Source organism: Hirundo rustica, chromosome 1, assembly GCF_015227805.2.
Source record: "Hirundo rustica isolate bHirRus1 chromosome 1, bHirRus1.pri.v3, whole genome shotgun sequence".
NCBI lineage: Eukaryota > Metazoa > Chordata > Aves > Passeriformes > Hirundinidae > Hirundo > Hirundo rustica.
In genome coordinates this window covers 4,586,844-4,609,222 of record NC_053450.1, presented here as the reverse complement: position 1 = coordinate 4,609,222, position 22,379 = coordinate 4,586,844, and the positions used below count along the sequence as shown (strand labels likewise).

At 41.6% G+C, this 22,379-nt stretch overlaps 1 protein-coding gene across 1 annotated transcript in view; it reads right to left on the bottom strand.

Moving 5' to 3' along the window:
• Positions 1-22,379, bottom strand: part of COL22A1 (collagen type XXII alpha 1 chain) — a 239,922-nt gene that overhangs the window by 105,662 nt on the left and 111,881 nt on the right. The window contains exons 13-15 of the mRNA XM_040065878.2: positions 8,751-8,804; positions 7,430-7,483; positions 754-807 (exon numbers count right to left, since the gene is read on the bottom strand). Of these exons, the coding sequence (XP_039921812.1) occupies positions 754-807; positions 7,430-7,483; positions 8,751-8,804 (162 nt within the window). The remainder of the gene's footprint in view (positions 1-753; positions 808-7,429; positions 7,484-8,750; positions 8,805-22,379) is intronic.

Genomic DNA, 22,379 nt, shown 5'->3' with positions numbered 1-22,379 from the left:
TCTCACCAGAGCAGAGCAGAGGAGCAGAATCATTTCCCTCACCTGCTGCCCATGGTGCTTTTAGGCTGTGAGTGCCCACTGTCAGCTCATGTCCAGCTTTTCATCCACCAGTATCCCAAGTACTTCTTGGCAGGGCAGCTCACAATCCTTTAATTCCCCAGCCTGTGGAAGGTGACCCCCATCTGGGTCATCAAATCTCATAAAATCCAGTCAGCCTTTCCAACAGCAGCTTAAAGGCTGCTTACCAAGCTGGGACCACAAGACAGAGGTGCTAACTGGATAGAATCTAATTTATTTTGGTCTTGCTGTCTGTCCAGTTCAATGCAGGTTTGTCCCCTGAGCCCAAAGGCTATTCCCTGAGAACTTTGAAAATATGACTGGAAACTTGCTAAGAGGTGGTATTTTTTCTTGGTCTTCTGATGAAGTTTTTAAAGCACCATATAAATGGTGCATCATCACAGACCAAAGCAACTGCATTACAGTGAGAGCATCACAAAATCACCAGCTGTTTATCTCAGTAGTCAAGTCATTTCTGCTGACACCTCTCTACTGGCTACAGGTCTGTTCTCATTTAAAGAAGACAGAAGAAACTCAGTGAAGTCAAGAAAATTTCACCAGTTGGACATAGTGGAGATAAGTGGTCAGACAGACTATAACTGCTTAATAATAATAATAATAAATCTGGGCAGAACACACTGAAAAAGTAAAGAAATTCTCTAGAGTGTTAGAAATCGAACAAGAGCCATGACTTACCGGTGCACCTACATAGCCTTTAATGCCTGGAGGACCTTGTTTTCCCTCAGATCCCTGGCAAGGAATTGAGATACAGTAAACCACCAGAAACTCTTTCACATAAAAGACCAAGAATAAAATTAGTTAGTCAGAAATGCAAGTTGCTCTTCCAGGCCCACACTGAGGCTTCTTGACTCTCTCAGTGCTAATACAGGAGTAATATCTTACTTTCCAACTACTTACACAAACTGACACTCCAATATTTTCCTCTATCCCCTCAGACATTAGCAAATTTTATCTTTCTGCTTTCAGACTTAACCTAGAAAGGCAAACTGCCCCATACAGGTTTCTCTACAGGTTATTTCAGAAGGTTTGGCAATGTCAGTTGTTGCACACAACAGCTGTTGGGGCTCCTGAACACAGTGTTAATGGAACAAAGCAAAGGTATACATTGCTGCAAAGTGACCACAGTCTTTAATGTGTTGCAAGTTTTGAAGAGTAAATGGGAAAAAAAAACAGATCAGAATTAAATTTTCCAATGTTTATTTTTACTGATAGGAAAAAACGCAAGAGAGTCAGGTACATTTCATCAGTCCTTCAGCTGGTTGCGCAGTGACTCGGCCTAGAGAAAGTACTTTTAATGGAGAGTACTCACAGTGTGCCTTTATGTGTTTTACAATGCCTGAAAATTATCTGGATCCTCAGCTGAACAGGCTCAGCTGTCAGAGCTGTCCCATGGAGACAGCCTGGGCCTGGCAAGTTGACCTAGAGAACGGGTTTGGCATCTTATATCACCAGTTTGACTGATCATTTTCTTACTTATATCACTTCCCCTTTCCTACCACTCTCATCTGTCTAACTCCTGTCTAACATGAATTGGGTGGCTGTAATGGATAAGTCTTCAAAACAGATACAGATATTATTATTATTAAATAATTTTAAAATAATAGCTACATTTTGTATTAATAGAGGTTTCATATTAAAAAGATAATAAAATTTAAAATGTAAGATGTATTTGCAATTAATTAGTGGCAGAACAGAGGCACTTTTTTCCCCAGTGCAGGTTAACAGGAGTAGGGTTCAAGCACAAGCAAAGGTGGCTCTGGGATCAGACATGTGAGAACCTCTGCAAGGTCAGGAAGCATTGCAAGTCCTCTAATAGCAGAGGGAGAGCAGCACACATGCACCTAAATCTCTCCTTCAGCCTGCAGAAAAAAATACTTCTACAAAAGTCTAGGTAAAACCCCAAGAGAAACAGTCCTGCTCCAAGTTGTCCAAATTACAGAAGTCCAACTCAGTCCTGTTACATAAAACATGATTGTAACACTCAGCAAAAGCTATAGAGAAACTAGGTTTGTCTGGATGAGATGTGCTGAACCCACTCAAGGCCTGTGCTGAGATCATGTCTGGTAAACCAGAGAAGCATGAGACCTTCCACAGCTCAAGCAAGCAAGAAGGAAATTTGTCAAAATGAAACTCTTACCTAATACTTTTTATTTCAAAGGATTGATTTTTTTTTTTTCCCCCTCTCCCTCTGCTTTTTCTATTAAGTGCAGATAACTGTCAGTTCAGATGGGAATGCTATAGCTATGTCTGTGCCACAGCAATGACAACCACATAAAACCTCTATCCTTTTATTAGACATTTGGGGGGGGGGGGGGGGCGGGACAAAGGAAAAGGCTGAATATTTGCTGCAGGATATTGCAGGCTAAAGGGTCTGATCTCAAAAATCCAAACTTTATTTCTCTGCTATCGCATTGTAAAATGAACAATCTGAGATATGTCCCTTTTTCTCTGGACCCACTTATTCCATTTCAATTAACCTGCCAGGTCCCACCTATTTATGTGGGAGTTTTTCCCACAGACTAGGGAATATTTCTTGCCATCTCAGACTACCAGGACATCTGCAAACAGAAGCTCCAACACCAGCATAATTTGATTTTGATAACTCTTCTTTGTGTCCAGCTTGTAGCCAGCAAGATCACACATCCTTCTTGGGGAATAAAAAAGTTTACCCTCCAAGTTTGATGAAAAAGAATAAAACTACTCCAAACCCTACAGTTTTATGCTGAAGATATTGAGCTAGGAACAATCTCACCTGGAGACCTCACTGAGAAGCAAAACTAGTAAAACCAGGGATGACATACCAGGGCCATTTCATTCCTGTAACCTGTATGTGAACTCAAATGGGCTCAGCGGCCATTTCTGTAACTCTTTGGACTGAAATTCCATTTCCAGAAGTCTGGAGGACTCTTATCTGTGCTACTGGAAGCTTCACACAATTAATGAGGTCTGTAAAAAGTACAAGACAACTTCTTAAAAGAAAGTGCTGGTAATTCCCAGTGAAGCAAAAGGCTTCTCGCCAGGTAGATAAACAAGGGACTGAAACTCCTGGGGCCCAGGTATCATTGCACACACTGGGCGTGCCTGGCTCAATCTAACAAAGATGGTTTGAGACAGGAAGGACCACAACCCAGCCAACCAGAGAAACTGCAAGGTCGCTCTTCATGGAGCTTGGGATAGAGCCCAGAGTTGCTGTATTGACACTAATGACAAAAATAAGTGATCTGACAGAAAGAAACTAAATAATCATCACACCAGTAACTGAGATGTGACCTCTCTAATTGCCAGCTCCACCCGTCCTTATACACCTTGTTCCACTTTGACGAGGTGCTCAGGCTTCACACCAAGGAGTAAAGGAGTGTGGATTCCTATTTTAGATTTTAAAGCCCTTTCAGCAAGTCAACGTGTCATGGCTTGGAACAGTTTGGCTTTTTAGTAATGGAGGAATTGCATTAGAAAGGACAGGGACCTATCAGAAGGGTAGTTTGGGATATTGGCATTTGTTTCGACCAATGAGAATGTCACTTGTGATTTTGGGGCGTACCCTTATTAAAAAACCCTGATTTCCTGCCCGTCAACCTTTTTTCCTGTTGGCCAGAGAGCGAGAAAGGTGACATCATACAGCAGCCCGGGGTCGGCCGGGCCCCGCTGGCCTGGCCGGGTGGCCGGGGCCAGGCTGTCCCGGGCCCAGAGGAGCGGCCCTGGCCGGGCCGTGCCTCCGGGCCCAGCTGCTGCCAGCAAGGGGGGCTGGGCAGGCTCTGCCGGCCGGGCCCCTGATACCAGCTACGGGCCTGGCTGGGCCAGGGCCCGCCCCGATTTAAACTGAGGGGCGGGCAAAAAAGGCATTTATGATCCTGCCTGTTTTTTTGATTCTTCCGGACTGCCTGGATGCTCTGATCTCTGATCTTTCTGCATGAGTTCTTCCCCCCCTCACCAGTGTGATATATGTCCTAAAGTTAATTCGTGTTAAATGTTATAATATGTAATTCATTCTCTGTAAATGTAAGTTTTATTTCTAATCGAGTATACAGCTGGTTAACTGGGACTGAAACAGCACGGAGGGGGGCAAAAGGAATTCTTTTGCTAGAGATTGCACGGGAGAGACATGAGAAAACTATGCCAAGAATTACACGAAAAGGGACACGAGAAAACTTCTGCCGGGAATCGTTAGAGGAGAACACAAAAGGATGGAAAAGGGAGATGGAGAACCCGGAGGACCGAATGATTACATCAGATCGATATCTTATCTGTCCCCGCCCGACATTAACATCTCTACACCGTCCCCAGACACAGCAATCACGACATTGTTCTCCAGCGCAAATCCATTCAACCCACCAGAACCCGAACATGAATATCTAATGAAGCTGCCTCGGAAGGGGGAGTCTTAGGGTCCTGATTTTCTCTCAGCGAACCAGTGTATAAAAATCGGCAGCCCCAGACCAAACTGTGAACTTAGGGGGTGACATACTGACGGAGTGTGTTACCGTGTTCACCCAGCACCGAAGCCCCGGGGTTCAACGCTGTCCTTTTAATTGTGGCTATCAGAGACTGTTATTTTGTCTCAAAATAAAATTCCAAATTTTGATTTACTGAATTTGTTCAATCATATTTATTACACCAGCATGGCGTTGAAAATCTAACACCATGAGCTGCTTCGAGAGGGAAAAAGAATCTGGGCAAATTTAACCCTTTCCTGGCAAAATGAAGGTTCCAAGGCTTAACCTTTCCCTGAGAGAGAAAAGAAAGGGTCAGAGTGAACATAGAGAAGACACAGCATGAAGTCAGTGGAGCAAGAGTGAAAAGAGTATTGGGGCAGAGGATTGAGGAGTTTGTCATTCCATTCTTATTGAGCCATGGAAATGAACTCTATATGTAGATTATCCCTTTAAATCATGGGAAAAATATGCATTTGGGGAGATGATTGTTTAGATTTGTGTGTGGATTTGAGCAAAGGTGTTTGTGATGGACTAAGTGATATTAATCCCATAAGATGCTTGAACAGAGATAGAGATGAGAAGTCCTCTGCACCAGAGAAGAAGTGAGAAGATATCTCTGTTCCTTGAGATGAAGAATCCTTTGCTCTTAGAGTTACTCATCTTTAAAAGCTGACACCTGCAAGAGTCTTAAGACCCATGACCCATAAGCAGCTTGGGAAACTGCTAATGGGAAGGGCCACAAAAGCAAGTTTCCCCAGGAAGCTATTTTTGTGTCAGTTAAAAAACCCACAAGAGAGCTGTTCTAGGTTGTCAGTGGTATCCATAACTCTAAGAGAGACTCTTCTAAAGAATTGATGGAAGACTGTTTTCAAGTGGTGAAACTGACTGAAAATCACAGCTTTTGTGTCTGTGTTGTTTGTACAAAAGTTAACAGTTTGTAGGGGGAGGGAAGAGTATTTTTTGGAGTTTCATTCTGTTTTGTTTTAGTTTTTTTCCAACTTCCTTTTTCCATTCTTTTAGTGTGTGTTAATAAAACTATTTGTTTATTTTTAAGCTTGAGCCTGCTTTGTTTTTCTCCTAATCTTTCTTCCACAAAAAGAGAATAAACCCTAAGACTACTACACTAAATTTTGCAACCAGAATTTGGCAAACGTGAAACCACTACACAGGGTTATTTCTTAAAATAACTCAGGCCAGAATTCACACTGCACACAGCCAATGCATCCATTGAGGTAAATGAAAGTCACTGTGAAAGCACAAATTAATTTTATATTTAGGCACTGTGAGAGGCTGGGGTTGGCCAAGCTCATGTCTTCCCTAGGAGCACCTGGCACTGTCCAGTCAGATGTTTTTAAGTCCAGCCCCGCCAGCACCTGTACTGCCTAGGCCATAGACCTGAACTCCTTCTATTCAGCATTGCCTCATTAATTGGCTGAACTGCATGTTCCTGAAGAACCTGGTAGGAAATATGGAGCAGGATCAAATGCACCTTGAGGAAGATGTAGGTGCCTCAGTTTAATTTGGTTTGTAAAAGCTTTTCAAAGCAAGTGTGAGGAGGTTCATACCACAGAGAACATCTTATAGCTTTCTGGTTTGGAATTCCACTGCATGAGACATGCAGGGCAGAGAGAAAATGTGTATTTATTTACTTGATAGGAGAGATGCAGCTAAAAAGCATTTGTGAGCAATTAATTCATTTCATTTCATCCAAGATCCAAATCCCACTGAAGGGCAAAATATTCAGTGTGCCTCCACTCAGCTCAGACCAGCCCTGCTTTGAATGTGTCATTTATCCCCTGCTGAAGCCAATATGGTTTCCACAGAGAACCCTGGGATGGCTGCCAAGTATCTCTGCTGATCTACAAACTCCTTTGTATTCTGATACCCTCCTGATGGGGCTTTGGGAAGGGGTGAATTTCCCTCTATGCAAAAGCACAGGGATGTTTTGGAGACAGGGCTCTGCATAGCTGAGGAACACAGAGGATCCATGTATAACCTGCTTCATCAAGTCCTCTCAGACAGAGCCAAGAGATAGTCAATGCTATACTCCAAAAAAGTGCTGAGATACTTAACTCCTATTTGAGGGTAATGGCATCAGTGAACTCAGTGTGAGGTTTAAGTGACTACAAATGGCTTTTCCAGAAAGATGAGATGTTCAAAGGCTTTGGTTTGTACAGGAAAAGGAGTGAAGGTAATTCAGGCAATCGAAGTTGCAGCACCTTTCACAGGATGAACTGAACTTGCTGTACATGATACCCCTTACACTTGTCACAATGCACCATCTCCTTTTTGTGTTATGACAAGGCTGAAACCACCTGATGGGTATTTCTGCCCTCAATAACCAGGGAACAAGGCAAGGAGAGCTGAGACTTTGAAAGGAGGTTAAAGAATTGCTGCTTCAAAATTCGCATTTCTGATGCTCAGCTAAGTCTCACCAGATCTGCATTCAGAAGCACCTCGTTTGAAGCAAATCCAGTGATAAAAGCACTGGCTCAAGTTCTGTATCACCCAGGCACTGTTCACTGGTGTAAAACTGAAGCTCCCAAAGTAGGCAGGAACATTTAGGACAGGATCTCTACATGATCTTGTAGGAGTAGGGATAATAAATCTCATCTGCATCTTAGTGAGAGTTGGGAAAGTTACTGAAGACATACACAAGGTTTATGTGCTCCAAAACGTTCTCTTCACCTTCTTCAGCTATGCTGTTGATTGAACAAAAGTTATTTCTTCTTTTTACACACTTTGCATAATTGCTGATAACTTAGCAGACCCTTGATGAAAATGTGCATTTTTAGTTTCTTCATTCACCAGCGAGAATATAAAATGTCATCAACAAGGAGTCATTCAAGCCATGTAAACATAAAAAGTCAGTGGAAAAAAGTATCCCTGCCCATGTAAAGAAGAAGTGGAAAGCTTACCTTTGGACCTGCTGGCCCAGGTAGTCCAAATGCTCCTGGTTGTCCTGGTTCACCCTGCAAGTAACAGAAATATCGCTGATAAACACAAATCTTTTCTATATAAAGGGTAGGCTAGCTCAAACTAGTCAGTTAGAAATATTGACAGTCCTGAGTGCCATTATACAGTGGTCTGAAAGTTTACAATGTGTCTTCCTCACAAAAATGAAAGCAGAAGAAATGAAAACGAAAGCAGTTCTTCATCTACTCACAAAACAAAGCCAAGCAGTAAAAAATTAGTTCCCTAAGTTGTGAACAGCTTGCACTGATTACAGTGTGCAAAGATGGATTCCTTGGAGTAAGCAGGATGCATTTGTTCTTGAATTGTCACCTTGCAGTGTATAAACATATCTTATAAGGAATTCTGCAAGTACAGGTATGACACTGTCTAATCCCATGCCATGTTGATGTGATGAAGTTGCATCGGTTCTGAAAACAATATTGAAAAATCGTCACCGTTTTTCCAAAGTAGGACAGTAGTGGAAAAAAGAAGAAACGGGATGTAAGGAAAAGAGCTTTTTTTGCTGTGTGTCACTCCTTTTGTTTGTACCTGTCTTCCATAGAATCCTTTCCCAAGTTTCTTTAGTTGCCACCAAGTGACTGCCACAATGGGACAGCAAATGACATGGTGAAGGTTCAACGTGAGGTTGGAGATATTTCTAAGGGATGGTGATCAAGCAGGAGAAAGGATGCAAGGCTCTAAAACACACTTCTGTGAGATAATGGAAAACATATTTGTGGTTTTGTGTTTCAACTGTAGTCCTCCTACAGGCAGTATTTGGTACCCTGCATCCTTCCTTGAACGAACCGTGCACTCCTCCTCTTAGTTTTTACCAGTGCACAAGAGTTGAGGTACTTTCTTCTGTGACCAAGACTCCAATTTCTCCAGCCCATGTCTGCTGGGGAAACATAAGATGGTCCCTTGCACCTTTGCCATCTCTACTAGCCAAGGACTCCTTGCCAGCCGTAAAACAAGTGGCCAGGCTCTGCAGCTGCAGCTATTTACTATCAGGTCCCAAACCACAGGCTGCTCCCTGTCCCTCCTTAACGAATGGTAACAGAGCTGCCCTGGGGCCTCCAGCGATGGTTTTTCCATGGGACACCTGCCTTGGCTGCAAACATGTGAGGGAGAGTTTTGGGCCTATCAACCTCCTGCCATTTGTTTCTCCTGCTCCTAAAACGGTCACACAAATCCCTCCGATGTGTTCCACTCAAGGCAGATGGGTTCCCACTGCCTGCGTCGCACTGAAAAGCAGGATTACATGGGAGGAACAAAAAGGCTTACGGCTTCTCCTTTTGCTCCATCTCTCCCAGGGGGGCCAGGTGAGCCCAGGGAACCCTGTAACAACAACAGAGTCATCATTAGCGCAGCGTTAACACCCGCTGCAAGTGCAGAGAAACGAGTAGCACGTCTAGAGGAGAATAAGAAATGAGGAGAAACATTTCAACACAAACATTTATTATTTACAGTTTCTTAAGGAGCTGCTGCTGACATTAACACACTAGGGACGATTGATGAGCTACTAATGAGGAACTAGGCACTCTCGTCCATTTAACTCATTTAAGAATAAATTAATATAAAAGCTCTGGAGTTAATTAGACAAATAACAACTGAATCATCTTAATATTATGATATCATATTCTCTTAGCTTCTCTCTTCAAAATTTCATTGTCTCAAAAATTGCATTTTTTTTCCCTCCTTTATGATGCAGCATTCATCCCACAGCTCAGAAGCCTCTAAGGCAAAGCTCTAACATATATAAGTAGTAAGCCTAAAAAGCAAATAGAAAAGAAGCCTTGATATACTCAAGCAGCCCTGGCCACTGGGAAGTGAGTCCCAGAGCTGTGATTGTACAAAGGTCTAGAAATCAGAGAAACAGAAAGCCAAATGCCACTTAAATTCAAGATTTTACCATTTAAAATCTTCCTATATGCACTAGATTGAATGGAACTAAGTATGCTGAGATTGATAGCTCCCCAACTAACAGGAACAGCAGCAAATATGGAGAAAAAGCAAGTTTGCTGCTTGCAGCTGACAATTTAAAGAACAAGTGGAAAGTGGAACAAACAACAGGCAAGTCAACACACAGTGAGGAAATGGCTTAGTGTTTTCGCTTCTAGGGACTACAGCAGTTTTGTCTTAGGTGTGTTATAAAAAAAGGCTCAAGTGAGAATCGGACACAGACACTGCAAGCTGCCACTGTAGGCTGTGATTGCACAAGGCTGGTTTGTTGTGTGTTACTTGGAGGGGCATTTTGCCTTGGGATCTGGAACATTAGCTATTTTATAGGGGGTGGGAAAAGTTTAAATTGCTAAAATTCCTTCTGCAAATGAGGATTTGATTAAGGGATTTCCAACAAATGTGTCCAAAGTAAATACTAGTCAACAGAAATAGGTCAGTACTGGATTTTATTTTGGGGTTTTTTTAAGATGATGACACAGTAAGCAGCTAAAGGCCACCACAGTCCAAAAGATATTTAAGTTCAGTGCAAGTAAAGGTACAGTAATCTTTGGCCTTCCATGTCTCATATTGAAGAGACTCTGGTGTTTCTGTGTGTATTAGCACTGAGTTACTGTTCTATTACATTTATGTATTTTGAAGATTTACAATGTTTAGTCAAGGCTCATGCCTTTGAGCTCTCCACACATTTGTCAGATGTGGCTAAGCATCATCAATAGGTTTAAAAACTTTAGCCTACGCTTTGATGAAAAACAGTACAGCATCACAATCTCCTTTTCTGAGCACCTTGCTTACACAAAATGAAACAAAATATAATACAGAGGTAAAACAAAAGACTTAGAGGAGGGTCGGTTTTCATTAGACTTCCACAACAGCTTTATAAATTCTTAAACTTTTCAGAGTATAATTAATAAAGACTTGGACTTACCTTTTCTCCTTTGTCCCCTTTCAGTCCAGGAAAGCCAGGAAAGCCTTCTTCACCCTACAACACCAATGGAAAAAAGAGCTCATATCAAATGCCATATCATTCTGTGGTATATCTGTATAATTTAAATAGTGCAGTTGTCATCTCTTGAGAACTTAGTCCAGCTTTTCACCCTTACTGTAACAATGCTGTGCTCAGTTACCTGTAACTTGCCCATATTTGGACAAGTTCACTTTCGGCTCCCCATTCCAGTGCAGTCCTTCCTTTCCTTTTTGTAATTACCGTCTAGAACCAGCAGTTTTCTAAGTAAAAGATTAGAGATCTACCCTTGTTTAAAAAAAAAAAAAAAAAGTGTTTGAAGCACAGCAACACTTCCCTGAGAAACCCTCCTGTTGCCATATTCTAAATCATAAGATCTTGAATTTTGGCATGGCCAACTTACTACAAGTCCCAATGGCATGATTTTTTTTTTTTTTTTTTTTTTTAAAATAAATGTCATGGAAATTGACATGGAAAATTTTGGAAAAATTCAAATTTTAGAGGGATTATTTTTCCCGTTAGCTACTCTCATTTGGACAAAAGACTGGGAGCTTTTTCCCCATCTGCTTTTATAAAAACTCACTAGCACAGAAAAAATCCTTTTGCAAAAGCATTAAATTGGCTAAGAAGTTGATGCATATATTTCCAAATTGTCTGCATATACATAAGGACTACCTAAATATAGAGGTAAATTCAGGCCAAATTCTACCACATGCAATCTTATTTGTGATTTTTTTTTTTTTTTTTTTTTTTTTTTTTTTTTTTTTTTTTTTTTTTTTTTTTTTTTTTCCTGTAAGTCTAGTCTAGCAGACTTGGATGGATGTATTCCTAGGGCAAGGTTCCATATTTTGACAATAGACAGTGTGAGAATTCAGCCTTATTTATTTATCAGTATATTTGGCACTTAAAGGTAAACAAAATGTAGTATCTGAAAAGTATCTGTCCTGTATCTGGAAATTAAAGTATTTACCTTTATAATCACGTTTTTTGCTTACTGAATCTTCATGAAGTACTCCTGAATTTGCAGTGCAGCTGGTGGTAGAAATCAGCTCTGCTATATTCGAATGGCTCTCTAATGACACAGAGAACCCATCAAAGAGCAAACATGATTTTTGAGGAAATCATTTGCTCTAAGAGGTCAGTATAAGTTGAAGGAACTGCTGTTCCATGGCAAAGTGTGTCACACAGGCAGGAGAAAAATTTGTGTCTTTCCTTTGCAAAGCAAAAGGAGTTTGCATAAGGTCCAGTTAATTAACTTATTCTCTTGGCTTTTTTTTTTTTTTTTTTTTTTTTTTTTTTTTTTTTCCCCTGCCATGAAATAGCAACTGCTTGGCAGAGCTGAACAAATTAATCCTAGGAGCAGTCAATAAGTTTGAAGCACAGTGCTCATAGAAATATTCATGCAGGACAGGAGAGTATCCACCAGCTTTTCCAGTTTTTCTCCAAGGAGAAAATTGCACAGAACCTAGACTCTAGAGACAGGTTTAACATCTCCTGAGGAACCACCACTGGAAAGGCTACAGAGTGGGAAGAGCTCTGCCCCTTCTGCTGAATTCCAGTAGAATCATTAAGGACAGAAAAGTTCTCCCAGGTCAAGTCCAACCATTTACCCAACATGGCCAAGTCCACCACTAAACCACATGCCACATCTGCATGTTTTTTCAACACTTCCAGGGATGGTGATTCCTTAATTTCCTTGGGCAGTCTGTTCCATTTGCCTGACCATTTAAAATTGCAAGCATTGTGTAAATATGAAAAAGAAAGAGCAGAGGCAGAGAACACAGGGCACTGGAATAACAGTCAGGCAGACACTGTTTGCAAATGCTCTGGGGTGAAACACACTGGGAGAACAGGCTCTAGCAGCTGGCATGGAGCCCTGTGGAACAAAAGTCCATCACATTCTTTGCACAAAGGCCAAACCTGGCTGTGCCACTGAGAGGGATTAAAATAAACCTGTATTCCCACAGACTGGCTGCACTCTCAGCTGCAGCACAGTGGGAATCAGGTGGTGACATATAAACCACACGTAGCTGTTTATGCCATGCAATCCTATTGTCACCCATCTATTTTATGAGTATCGGAAATTCAAAGGCTGTCCTCTTCTGGAGAAGCATTAGGACCAGAGCAGGAAAGTAACAGGGACTTGGGAAATGAGAAGCACCAGCAAAAGAAGAAGAGGCTGCTGATAAAGAGGGGAACCAACTATTGCTTCTAAGGCATCTTCCCTTAGGCTTAGGCTATATTTTCTGGAGTAGTTTTGCACTTTAGAAGGGGTGACCTTTTGCTTTTTTGGTTATTAGTTTTGTGGAGAAAAACTTGAAAGTGCAGGTAGTAGTACCAGTGAGGTATTTTACAGTAACAAATATGGCATTTGCAGTAATACATAAGCTGGGCTTAGGAAGTTCTTAAAAAATGAAATACTGCAAGCTCTGAGGATACAGCACTGGAAAAGTCACTCTGAAAACTCCATCCCTCATTCTTCAAAGAACTTATAACAATTCTGCAAGAAAATGAGGAAGGTTTTCTGGGCCATACTGAAAACAAAAAGTTTAACCAAAATTCAGTAAAAAGGATAGAATTTTGAATTTATTTGTATTTGCTTTTAAATAGAAGCATTCAGAGCCACAAAATGGATACAAAGCAAGGAGTAACCACTACTTCTGTTCCTCCAGGGGCTCTCAGAGGTGGGCATATGTGGGCACATGGCTTGTCCAGATTCAATGGACCAAAGAAAATGCCACATTATGAGGAACCTCAAAGCACAAGGAAAATTCAGCTGCTGCAGACAGAGTATTGGGGTGATGAAGAATAAAAATACTCCTCTCAGCTTCAGCCAGAAAAAAAACATAGGTGATCTGGGTAAGGACAGACACACCCAGAGAGGTTCCTCTGTTAGTTTGTGTACATCAACAGAATTATTCCATTTCTATATTTTAGAAAGGTTGTTTTCCTGGTACACAAGCGTTGCATGAATTTACCAGACCATTCCAGCTCCAGGTCAGTGATTCCTCCATACTCACCATATGCATATGTACCTTAATATGTTGTATGTTGTGCAAAAATTCACCTCACTTGGGTTACAGTGAATGGAATACAATATGTTTATGATCTGTGACCAAATTATATCCACATTTGCCATGGTGTTACCCCAGGCAGCAGCCAAGGCCTACGCAGCCGCTCACTCACTCCCCCACCAGTGGGACTGGGGAGAGAATCAGAAGGGTAAAAACCGGAAAACTCATGGGTGGAGATAAAGACAGTTTAAGACGAGAAGCAAAAGCCAAGCACAGAAGCAAATCAAAGCAAGGAATTAACTCCCTGCTTCCCATGGGCAGGCAGGTGTTCAGCCACCTCCAGGAGAGCAGGGCCCCATCACAGGTTACTCAGGAAGAAAAACACCATCACTGCAAATGTCCCCCGCTTCCCCCCCTCATTTTATATACTGAGCATTATGTCATATGGTCTGGAATATCCCTTTGGTCAGTTTGGGTCACTTGTCCTGTCTGTGTCTCTTCCCAACCTCCCCTGCACCCCCAATTTTCTCCCCAGCATGGCCATATAAAAAGCAGAAAAGGCCTTGGCTCTGTGTAGGCCCTGCTCAGCAATAACAAAAACAACTCTGTGTTATCGATACAAATCCAAAACACAGCCCCATACCAGCCACTGGGAAGAAAATTAACTCCAGCCCAGCCAAAACCAGTACAAAATCCCATGTAAATCCTGCTATGTCTGAGTGGGGATAATGATGAAATTACAGGAAAAATAACCTTAATTGCTGGATGTTCTATTTCATCAGAGTGGGAAAAACTAGTGCACAGATTTTGCCATATCCAACCTCATAACAATTTTTTTCTGAAGAGATCTAACAGAGAGAAGGAAGGAATCTGCAGGTATAAGGAGAGCTGTAGAGATACAACAATTCAGTATTACCTGATCCTAGAGAGACATCAGAAACACATAAAGGAAAAATTTTTCAGTGATATTTTTAAGCAATCTGCTCAAATTTAAATGTTTTTCTTTTCTCCATTTGAAACTCCTCAAGCAGCTGCCAAGTTTACAAATAATTTCTTTTAATTTGAGAGCAGCTGTGGCCTATAATCACATATTTTATTTGAAACTCTGGGTTGTGACCTATGTTAATGAAAATAGAGCAAACTAAATAAAAACTAAACAAAAACAAAATGAAACAAAACAAACAAACAAACAAAAAGATGGGGGGGAAAGTCAGTCCAAAACACATGGTTAGATTCTCATTTGCCATTTGCCTGTCAAATTTAAATAAATCACTGGTCTCTTCCTTTAGCATACAGACCAGACAACAGAAGACAGATCATTCTAAGGTCAATTCCATACATATAATTTATTTTATCTTCCAAACTGGTCTACATCTCACACAAAAGTGCCACTTTTCTAATCCTGGTATGAAATTAAAATTTCTAACGCTGTCACAAAATGTCAATGGAGGTGTCATTGGGAGACCTGCAAAAAATCTGCCAAGCAGAACCCCACAAATCACACACTCAGCATGTTGGCAGCCGCACAAACTGAGGGGTCTGGAGCCAAACTAGGAGACAAAATTGCAAGATTTGAAAAGAAACAGAACAATTGGGCAAGATGAAACAGAAACAGAAGTAAAATTGAAGTACGGAGTGGTGGCACTTCACCATTAATGCCCCTCTCTCTCCTTTGTTAATTAACTTCACAGCTTCTCCGTGAAATGAGAAGAGGGTTACAGTAACTGTAATATTGCTGTCACCTCATGAGGGTGATCAGTCAGAGGTACAAGAAAGAAGCGGACAGACAGAAGGTCCCAGAGTCTGGGGCAAAGGCAGAAACTCACTCCAGATTTCCTGTGACCCACTTCAGCGCCTTAACTATAAATTTATTATTTATCCTGGCTCTTTGGCCTGTATCTAACTTGGCAGCTTGATGTTCATGAAGAGTAAATGAGAAGATGATGGGTAGCTGTCCTACTGCTGATCCGTGGTTACATGTGGAGTCCTGTTTTGAAGAGGCTGAAATCTGATCTCTCCCCTTTGACCTAAACACAAAGACTCCTCCCCTAAAATAACCAATAAAACTCACAACCCTATCCCTGCTCACTCTCTTCATCTTCGCCCCTCTTTGCTCTCACCCCCTCCCGGGGGTAGGGGGGAATAAATGGATTCTCGTGCTTATAACAAAGACTTGTCTCATCTGTTTCATGCTGGTGGTTGTAACCTCCCTGGACATGATGGACATGCTGCTGCCTCACAACATAACAGTTACACACTGAGTTGTTATCAGGGTTTGATGAGTGACACGAAGTGGGAGGACCAAAGAGATCGAGTGGGGTCTTCAGGTTCAAATGTCTTCCAAGAGACCTTATGGTCTGGAAGAATGCAATATCTTTCTTTTCAGGATTTCTCTATTCAAGGGAACCAACCAATGTCATAATATTTTATTGAAGGTTACTGTAAATTTTGAGGTGGGGGCTGTTTTTGTGGGTTTTTTCTTAGAGAGGCAGGGTGAAGACCAGGGTTTTATTAAAAGCCAGTGATGATCTGTGATCAACCAAGAAGCAGAGCTGCAACGGATATATGTCACCTAGCTCTATTTTCAAAAGCTGCTGACCAAACAGGCAGCACAAATGACTGCCATTCTCCAGTGCCCAGATGCAGGATTCTATTACCTTAATGATGCTAAAGCCCTATTAATATCTTGGCAAAATTGACACCAAAACTGGCCTAATCTTCAGCTTCAGCATAAAATAAGACATTCGTCTCAACTTGGACCTTGCTGCAGTAAAGAAGAAGAAAGAAATTAAGAAAATCTTCTGTGTCTCTGTATTGTATTTTGATTTAATAAACAGAATTGTAATGTAGATATGATACACAGAGGTCAGTAGAAGTCATAGGTTCTTCAGGACTATCAGGAAATCCAGCCCAGTTCAAAACACTGTTTAAATGATAACTATTGGCGGGTTTTGTATTTCAAACATATGCAAGTTTTTATTTAATCCATTGCATGGAATTTAATTGTTCCCAAAAGGTACTTTCCCAGGAGATACTAGTCTAGTTTTCAAAAGCTCTCTAAACCCTTGAATGTTATCATGAATGTCATGAACTGCGCCCCACCCCACCCCCCCCACCCCCCCGCATGAGACCAGAAGGGTCCATCTGACCCTCCATTTTATGATCACAGTTCTTCTGGAAAGAGCAGATGCCCATTTTTCAGAGATTCCAACAGATATCTTTCCCTCAAGAAACCTGATAGTCCAGATTTTCATAAAAATAGGTAAAGCAACAGCTGGGTTGTAGCTAATTTGACACATGGTCACCTATAAGCTTGGTACTGCAGGAGAAAAGATGCATCAGAGCTCACTTATGTGGCACAGCTTTACAATAATCAAGGTCAGTGTAGAGTTCAGAACAACAGAAACATCCTAAAGACTTCAAAGTTGTCACTAGTGCTGGAATCCTGTCCATCAACTTCATATTATCTGCTTCCCCACCACAACACTCCTTCACTCCCTGTGCAGGTGATTGCTGAGAGACTGGGGTGGTCAGACACCCCTGACAACTCCTGAACTTCTGCTTCATCTCCAACCCAGGCTGAGCCAAGTGGGGAATGTAACTAAAGAAAACAACCCTGCAGCGGAGAGCACAGGGGGGGTACAAGAGGGAGCTCTGCTGTTTGAAATAGTCCTGTTCAACAGCTAGAGCTGCTCAATCAATTGTTGAAACATTCAAATTAAGAAACAGTCAAGAGTTTGAAGAGCTATTTATGATTGAACATAATGAATAGGAGGTAAAATATAATTGGAAACAATCAGTACTATAATCCCACTGCACAGAGGAATAATCTGACAAATATACTTGACTACAATGATTTGGGATTGCAGAAGTAGGACTAATAGGTCCCCAAAGTTCATTTTTTCTTGTTTAAATGGGTGGGGCAAGAGCGTCTTCAATTAAAGACACATTTCTTAGAAACCTTGAAATATGAAAAACATAACTCTGCTCCAGAAATTTCTTTGCCTTGAAGCACAAGTTGATGCTCCTTGCCAGCACCTGACATTACTCAGGACCAGAAAAACAGCTTGCCAAGTACCAGAGGGAAGTGTTCATTGAAACAGAAAAATATTCCAGTCATGTATCATGGCATTGATGAAATAAAGTCCTTACATCTATAAAAGGAAAATGGTTCTGGTCTTGTGGATGATTTGATACATATTGGTTGATACTTTTTCATACAAGAATAATCTATAAATTCCATTTGCTTTGCTTCTGGGAAGTTTCTGATGCTTCAGATCTCCACATACCCTTCCAACGATTTCAGTAGCTCCAAGAAGAGCTTGTTAGGGCAGAGGAGTAATGCTTCAGAGCATTCCAAACTCTGGTGTTGATCTGCTCTTAACCATCTTCTGTTACTGATATTCCATATTGACCTGCTAGTCTATCTTCTGGTGCCTCCCTGAAATGTGTAGAAAGCTTTTCCTCAGGATTAACTGCATTGTCTAGTCCATGATTCCTCTCCTCCTCAAAGAGTCCCTTCCTTTAAATCTCTCACTCCTGGGTTAATTTGCCAAATCATGGGTCATTCCTCTCATTTCTCTTTGCAAGAATAACATCTCTCCACACTTCTCTTTAAATGTCACACCCAAATTGGAGAGAACATCTGCCTAAAGTCTTATCACCTACTTATAACTTGCAGTGATGCACTGCTGTTTATTACCAAACACACCTGAGGCTGCTCAGTCAAGTCTTTGCCAAAGCTATAAATCCCTTTGATCCAGCCAGACACGGGGGTTGGAACTGGATTGGTTTAAAGTCCCTTCCAACTCAAACTATTCTATGATTTTATGCTATTTCTTTTTCAAGTGGTGCTGCTCCCTAGGTCTTTTTCATCTCAGAGGTTATGACAAAGGTCATGATCCTTCTTCCCATTTTGCTTGGACACTGAGCTATGGGAAGGGGAAAAGCTCTGGTCAAAATCCTCTTTGGAGCCAGTGACAAGGACAGGGGAAAAAAAACCCAAAAAACAAAAAAACAAAAATACCTGTCTCCAGAGACCCAAACCTACTCCCAATACCAAATGTATCAAATATCCTTGACATAACAACCACTAAGGGTCCACACACTGCTTCAGTGGGAAAGCAAACTTTTGTCTGAAAAAAACCTCACATTTTCCTCATCTGGCACTTAGTACTATGTGTGCATTTATTACTCAGCAGGGTCTGAGACCCAAAACACAATCTTCCTGTCAATGCCAGACACAGGAGGTCTTGTGGGCTTCAGGAGACACAAAATCTCAAGGTAGTGCTTAAGAAACAGGGTGAGAGGCCCGGAACAGGAAATTAATGGTGTTGCACTCAAGCAAGTTAAGAACAGCATAAAATGCAGCGCTGCCCTGTCTTAGCTGCCCTTACCTGTCCCTTCAGGGAACCCATGAAGAAGGCACTTCACCTTCTCAGCCATCACAAAGCCAAGAACAGCCCAGCAACACCTTTGATGAGTGGAAAGGGGAGAACACTGCTGCTTAACTAGAGAGATTAACCAGCAGGGAATGATTAGGACACCTTTGATGGACCAGTGATAACAACTTTGTGTAATTCTTCAGCTCTCTGTGATTCCTTAGGCTACGAGCTGCACTTCAGAGGGTGCTCTCCAGACTGCTGGGAAAGCTATTTTATTTCCCACCTAAGAGGAAGATAATCCATACCTATCCACTACAATATCACTCTCAGGAGTATCCTGAATTCCAACAAGATTTATCAGTTACAGAATCAAGACAATCTGTTTTTTCCTACCCCTCATACCAATTTATTTTCAAAAGAAACATGGAGCTGGCAAATCTCTCTCACATGCTTCCTTTCCTCACTGCAAGTGGATCTTGGCAGAGAAAGACTCTAAAGAAACAAGGGCTAGAGACTTTACAAACTTCTGGCTGCCAGTAGATGTCATTGCATACCAGCAATGTACCTGCCAGCTGGAGGACAGTGCTGAAAAGAAATACATGTTTTCTAAGTTTATGTAAGGAAAAAAATAAAATTAAAAGGAACCAAGTTACTAGCACTCTTACACTGCTGAGAATTAAGCTGTCACAATCACAGTAAGTATGTGAGCTGACTTTGAGTTGTTTATTGCAATCTGCAGTTGTTATTCTGGGTCACAGAAACCCACAGAATTTATCTAAACCCCTCTAATTATTCTTAAGAAAAAGAACTCCATCAAACCATGGTTATTTAGCTCTGCAGAAAGTGCTTTAACTACATTTAAGGGGACACTAAAATACTCAGCATGCAGACCAAAATTGGTCACATACACAAGAGGATTTAGAACATACTGAGTAAAGCAGATAATGACATTACTAGAACTTTGGATTTAGAACCTTTTAATATGAGGATTATGAGCAGAAATCACAGATATGAACAACTCCAGTGAATTGCATGACAGCCTTTTGAGGTGGGTGAGGTATTATGAGGTTTTATTATACAGATGTTTAAGCGCTGGACTGAGAGGTTAAGTGCTCTTAACCAGCATTCAGTAGCTAAGAGTAGTTCCTGAGCCAAAGAATAGTTCCAGCACCAAAAACAAACCCAAAACATATATATTAAAAAGCCCTGCAGATTGTGCTTTCACTTTGCATTACCAGGTCAGTTTTACTCACATTACCTTTTATTCTGCAATAAAATAAGAAGACCTGAGCACTAAGAACATGAGAACACAACCCTGAGGAAGCAACGTTTCCATAGCCACTGTCTCCAAGGAACATCAGTGACAGGGCATTGGTGTTTTGTTTTGTCTTCAAATTTCAACTCAATATTATCTCTAAACTTGGAGATGTTTTCCCATTTTGTTACTGTCAAGATGTGCTCAACTGAAGGAGCCAGCATGGATGCTGATGCACCAAGGCTCCTGCAGCCTGGTTCTGCCGTAGTCTCTCTGGGGAAACCCTTCAGTTCATCAGTCCTGGGTAAACTGGGTGACGTTTGTGAATCTGGGGACTTGGTGACACTTCCTGAACACCAGAGCAGCCCAGGCAAGGTCTGTAACATCACTGGAGCATCTTCCCTGCTCACCATTTCAGCAATGAAAAGGACACACATATCTCTTGAAGTGATAATTAGTTTTATCTGGAAGTTGCAGGAATAAGGACTATTTCTTGGATCATGTAAGCTTAGGCCTCACATCATTGAAGAGCTCAGAGAACACATCCTGCTATTAGAAGTTCAAGCTGGTTGCTCCCCCTCCTTTGTACTGAAGCTGTTTTCAAGCTTTCACCTCTGGCCCTTGGGTCTAAAATATCATTGCCAGTCTGAGCCTTAGCTACCAGCAAATCACACACACCATCCTCCTGGTCCCAGAATGCATGCCTTAAGAATACACAGATGAAAGATCTCTTTCTCCATTGAACCAGACTCCAGCAATGCCTGCAGCACTTTTAGCAGGCAGAACTGCACTCATTTTCTTGTGTCCCAAGTTGCTGGATGCTGGCCAGGCCTGATCTAAAGGCACAGTGCTTGTGCTAATTTGGTAAGTCCTGCTGACAGCAGAGCACAGGGGTAAAAAAGCAACAGGGCTTTCAGGCCAGGCCTTTGTTTTATTCAGCTGCCACGGTGCAGGCAGAGCACAGGGCTCTGTGTGGAGACACTGTATCTAACAGAGCAGATTCCCACAGCTTTTCCAGAAGCCCTAAACATGACAGTAAGTACAATTCAGAAGAGAAGGGGAAGCAAAGCCATTGTTTGAAGGATCTATGGGCAAGATATACAGACCTGGAGGGAAAGAGGCCCTTCAAGTTAATTTTAGGGGAACAAAGACTAGCTTTGCTCAAAGTCATTAGAGCCAAGGTCCAAGTCTGGATGTCCTACAGTCTAGCCCAGAGCCTGAATTGTCTGCCTGCTTTTCTTTTGTATGCTTGGCCTTGCAGTCATTGCATCTCTAATAAGCCAAGCCACTTCAGAGATTTTATTCTCCTTAGAAATACTATAATAATCCTTCTGCATTTTTATCAGAGTCATTACCATGAAAAAAATTGCTAGGAGAATATAGACTAATCTACTAAAGTTGTTTCTCATATTCATTACTGCCCGTGTGATTATTAGCATGAAGGGAAACAGATAAAGCACAAAAGGAAAGCTTGGATACTCTTGGAAACTCATTAGTGAGGGAAGTCCCAGTGCAAAACATATTGAAACCTTCATCTACCACCTCTGAAAAAGATGGATGCTCGTGGTTAGAGGTTCTTCCTCTGACTAATTTGTTTCCTGTGGAAAAATCACGGTAGTGATCACTTGATCCACTTGTTTCATGTCACCTTTTCCTATCGTACTCTTCTTCAACAGATGTGAATAGTGTTGGCCTAAATCCTGAACAAACTATTGAAATTTCTGTCCCATTGTGGGCAACGAAGGTGTTAGGAATATTCGGGAGTTGTACAAAAGTCAAAGAACAGCTATCAGCAGTCAAGACAAAGGTACAGTGAGCTCCTGGCCCATCTGCCTCAGTTTTCCTCATGGGAGACTTCTCAAAACTTCTATCCTTCTGTTATCAATCACAGTTTGCAGAGCTCCACTGACATGCTAAAGCAGAGAATGTCTTTGTGCTCACTAGAGGTTTACAGATGTCTCTAATTAACTCATATGTACTTTTTCAAACACACAAAATTTTAAGCTCCAGAACAGTCTGCAAAGAGGTGTTTCAATACCTGCTGGGTGAAAAGCAACTTCATTTTGTTCATTTTAAACTTACTATCGGGTAGCTTGGTTTGCTTCCCCTTCAGTTTTACAACAGAAGAAAGAGTGAAAAATTATTTCCCACTAATATCTCCATACCACTCAAAGTTTGACAGATTTGTGCCTCATTCCCCCTGAAGTCATTTCCAAGCACCTGCCTGCCTACAGAGCCTTTTCCCTGCTCTTGGCCTTCGGGATGCTGGAAGGGTGTCACAGCACCATTGCATAGTGCCCAGTACTTTGCAAGACAAAGGCATACGTTTTTGAAGGC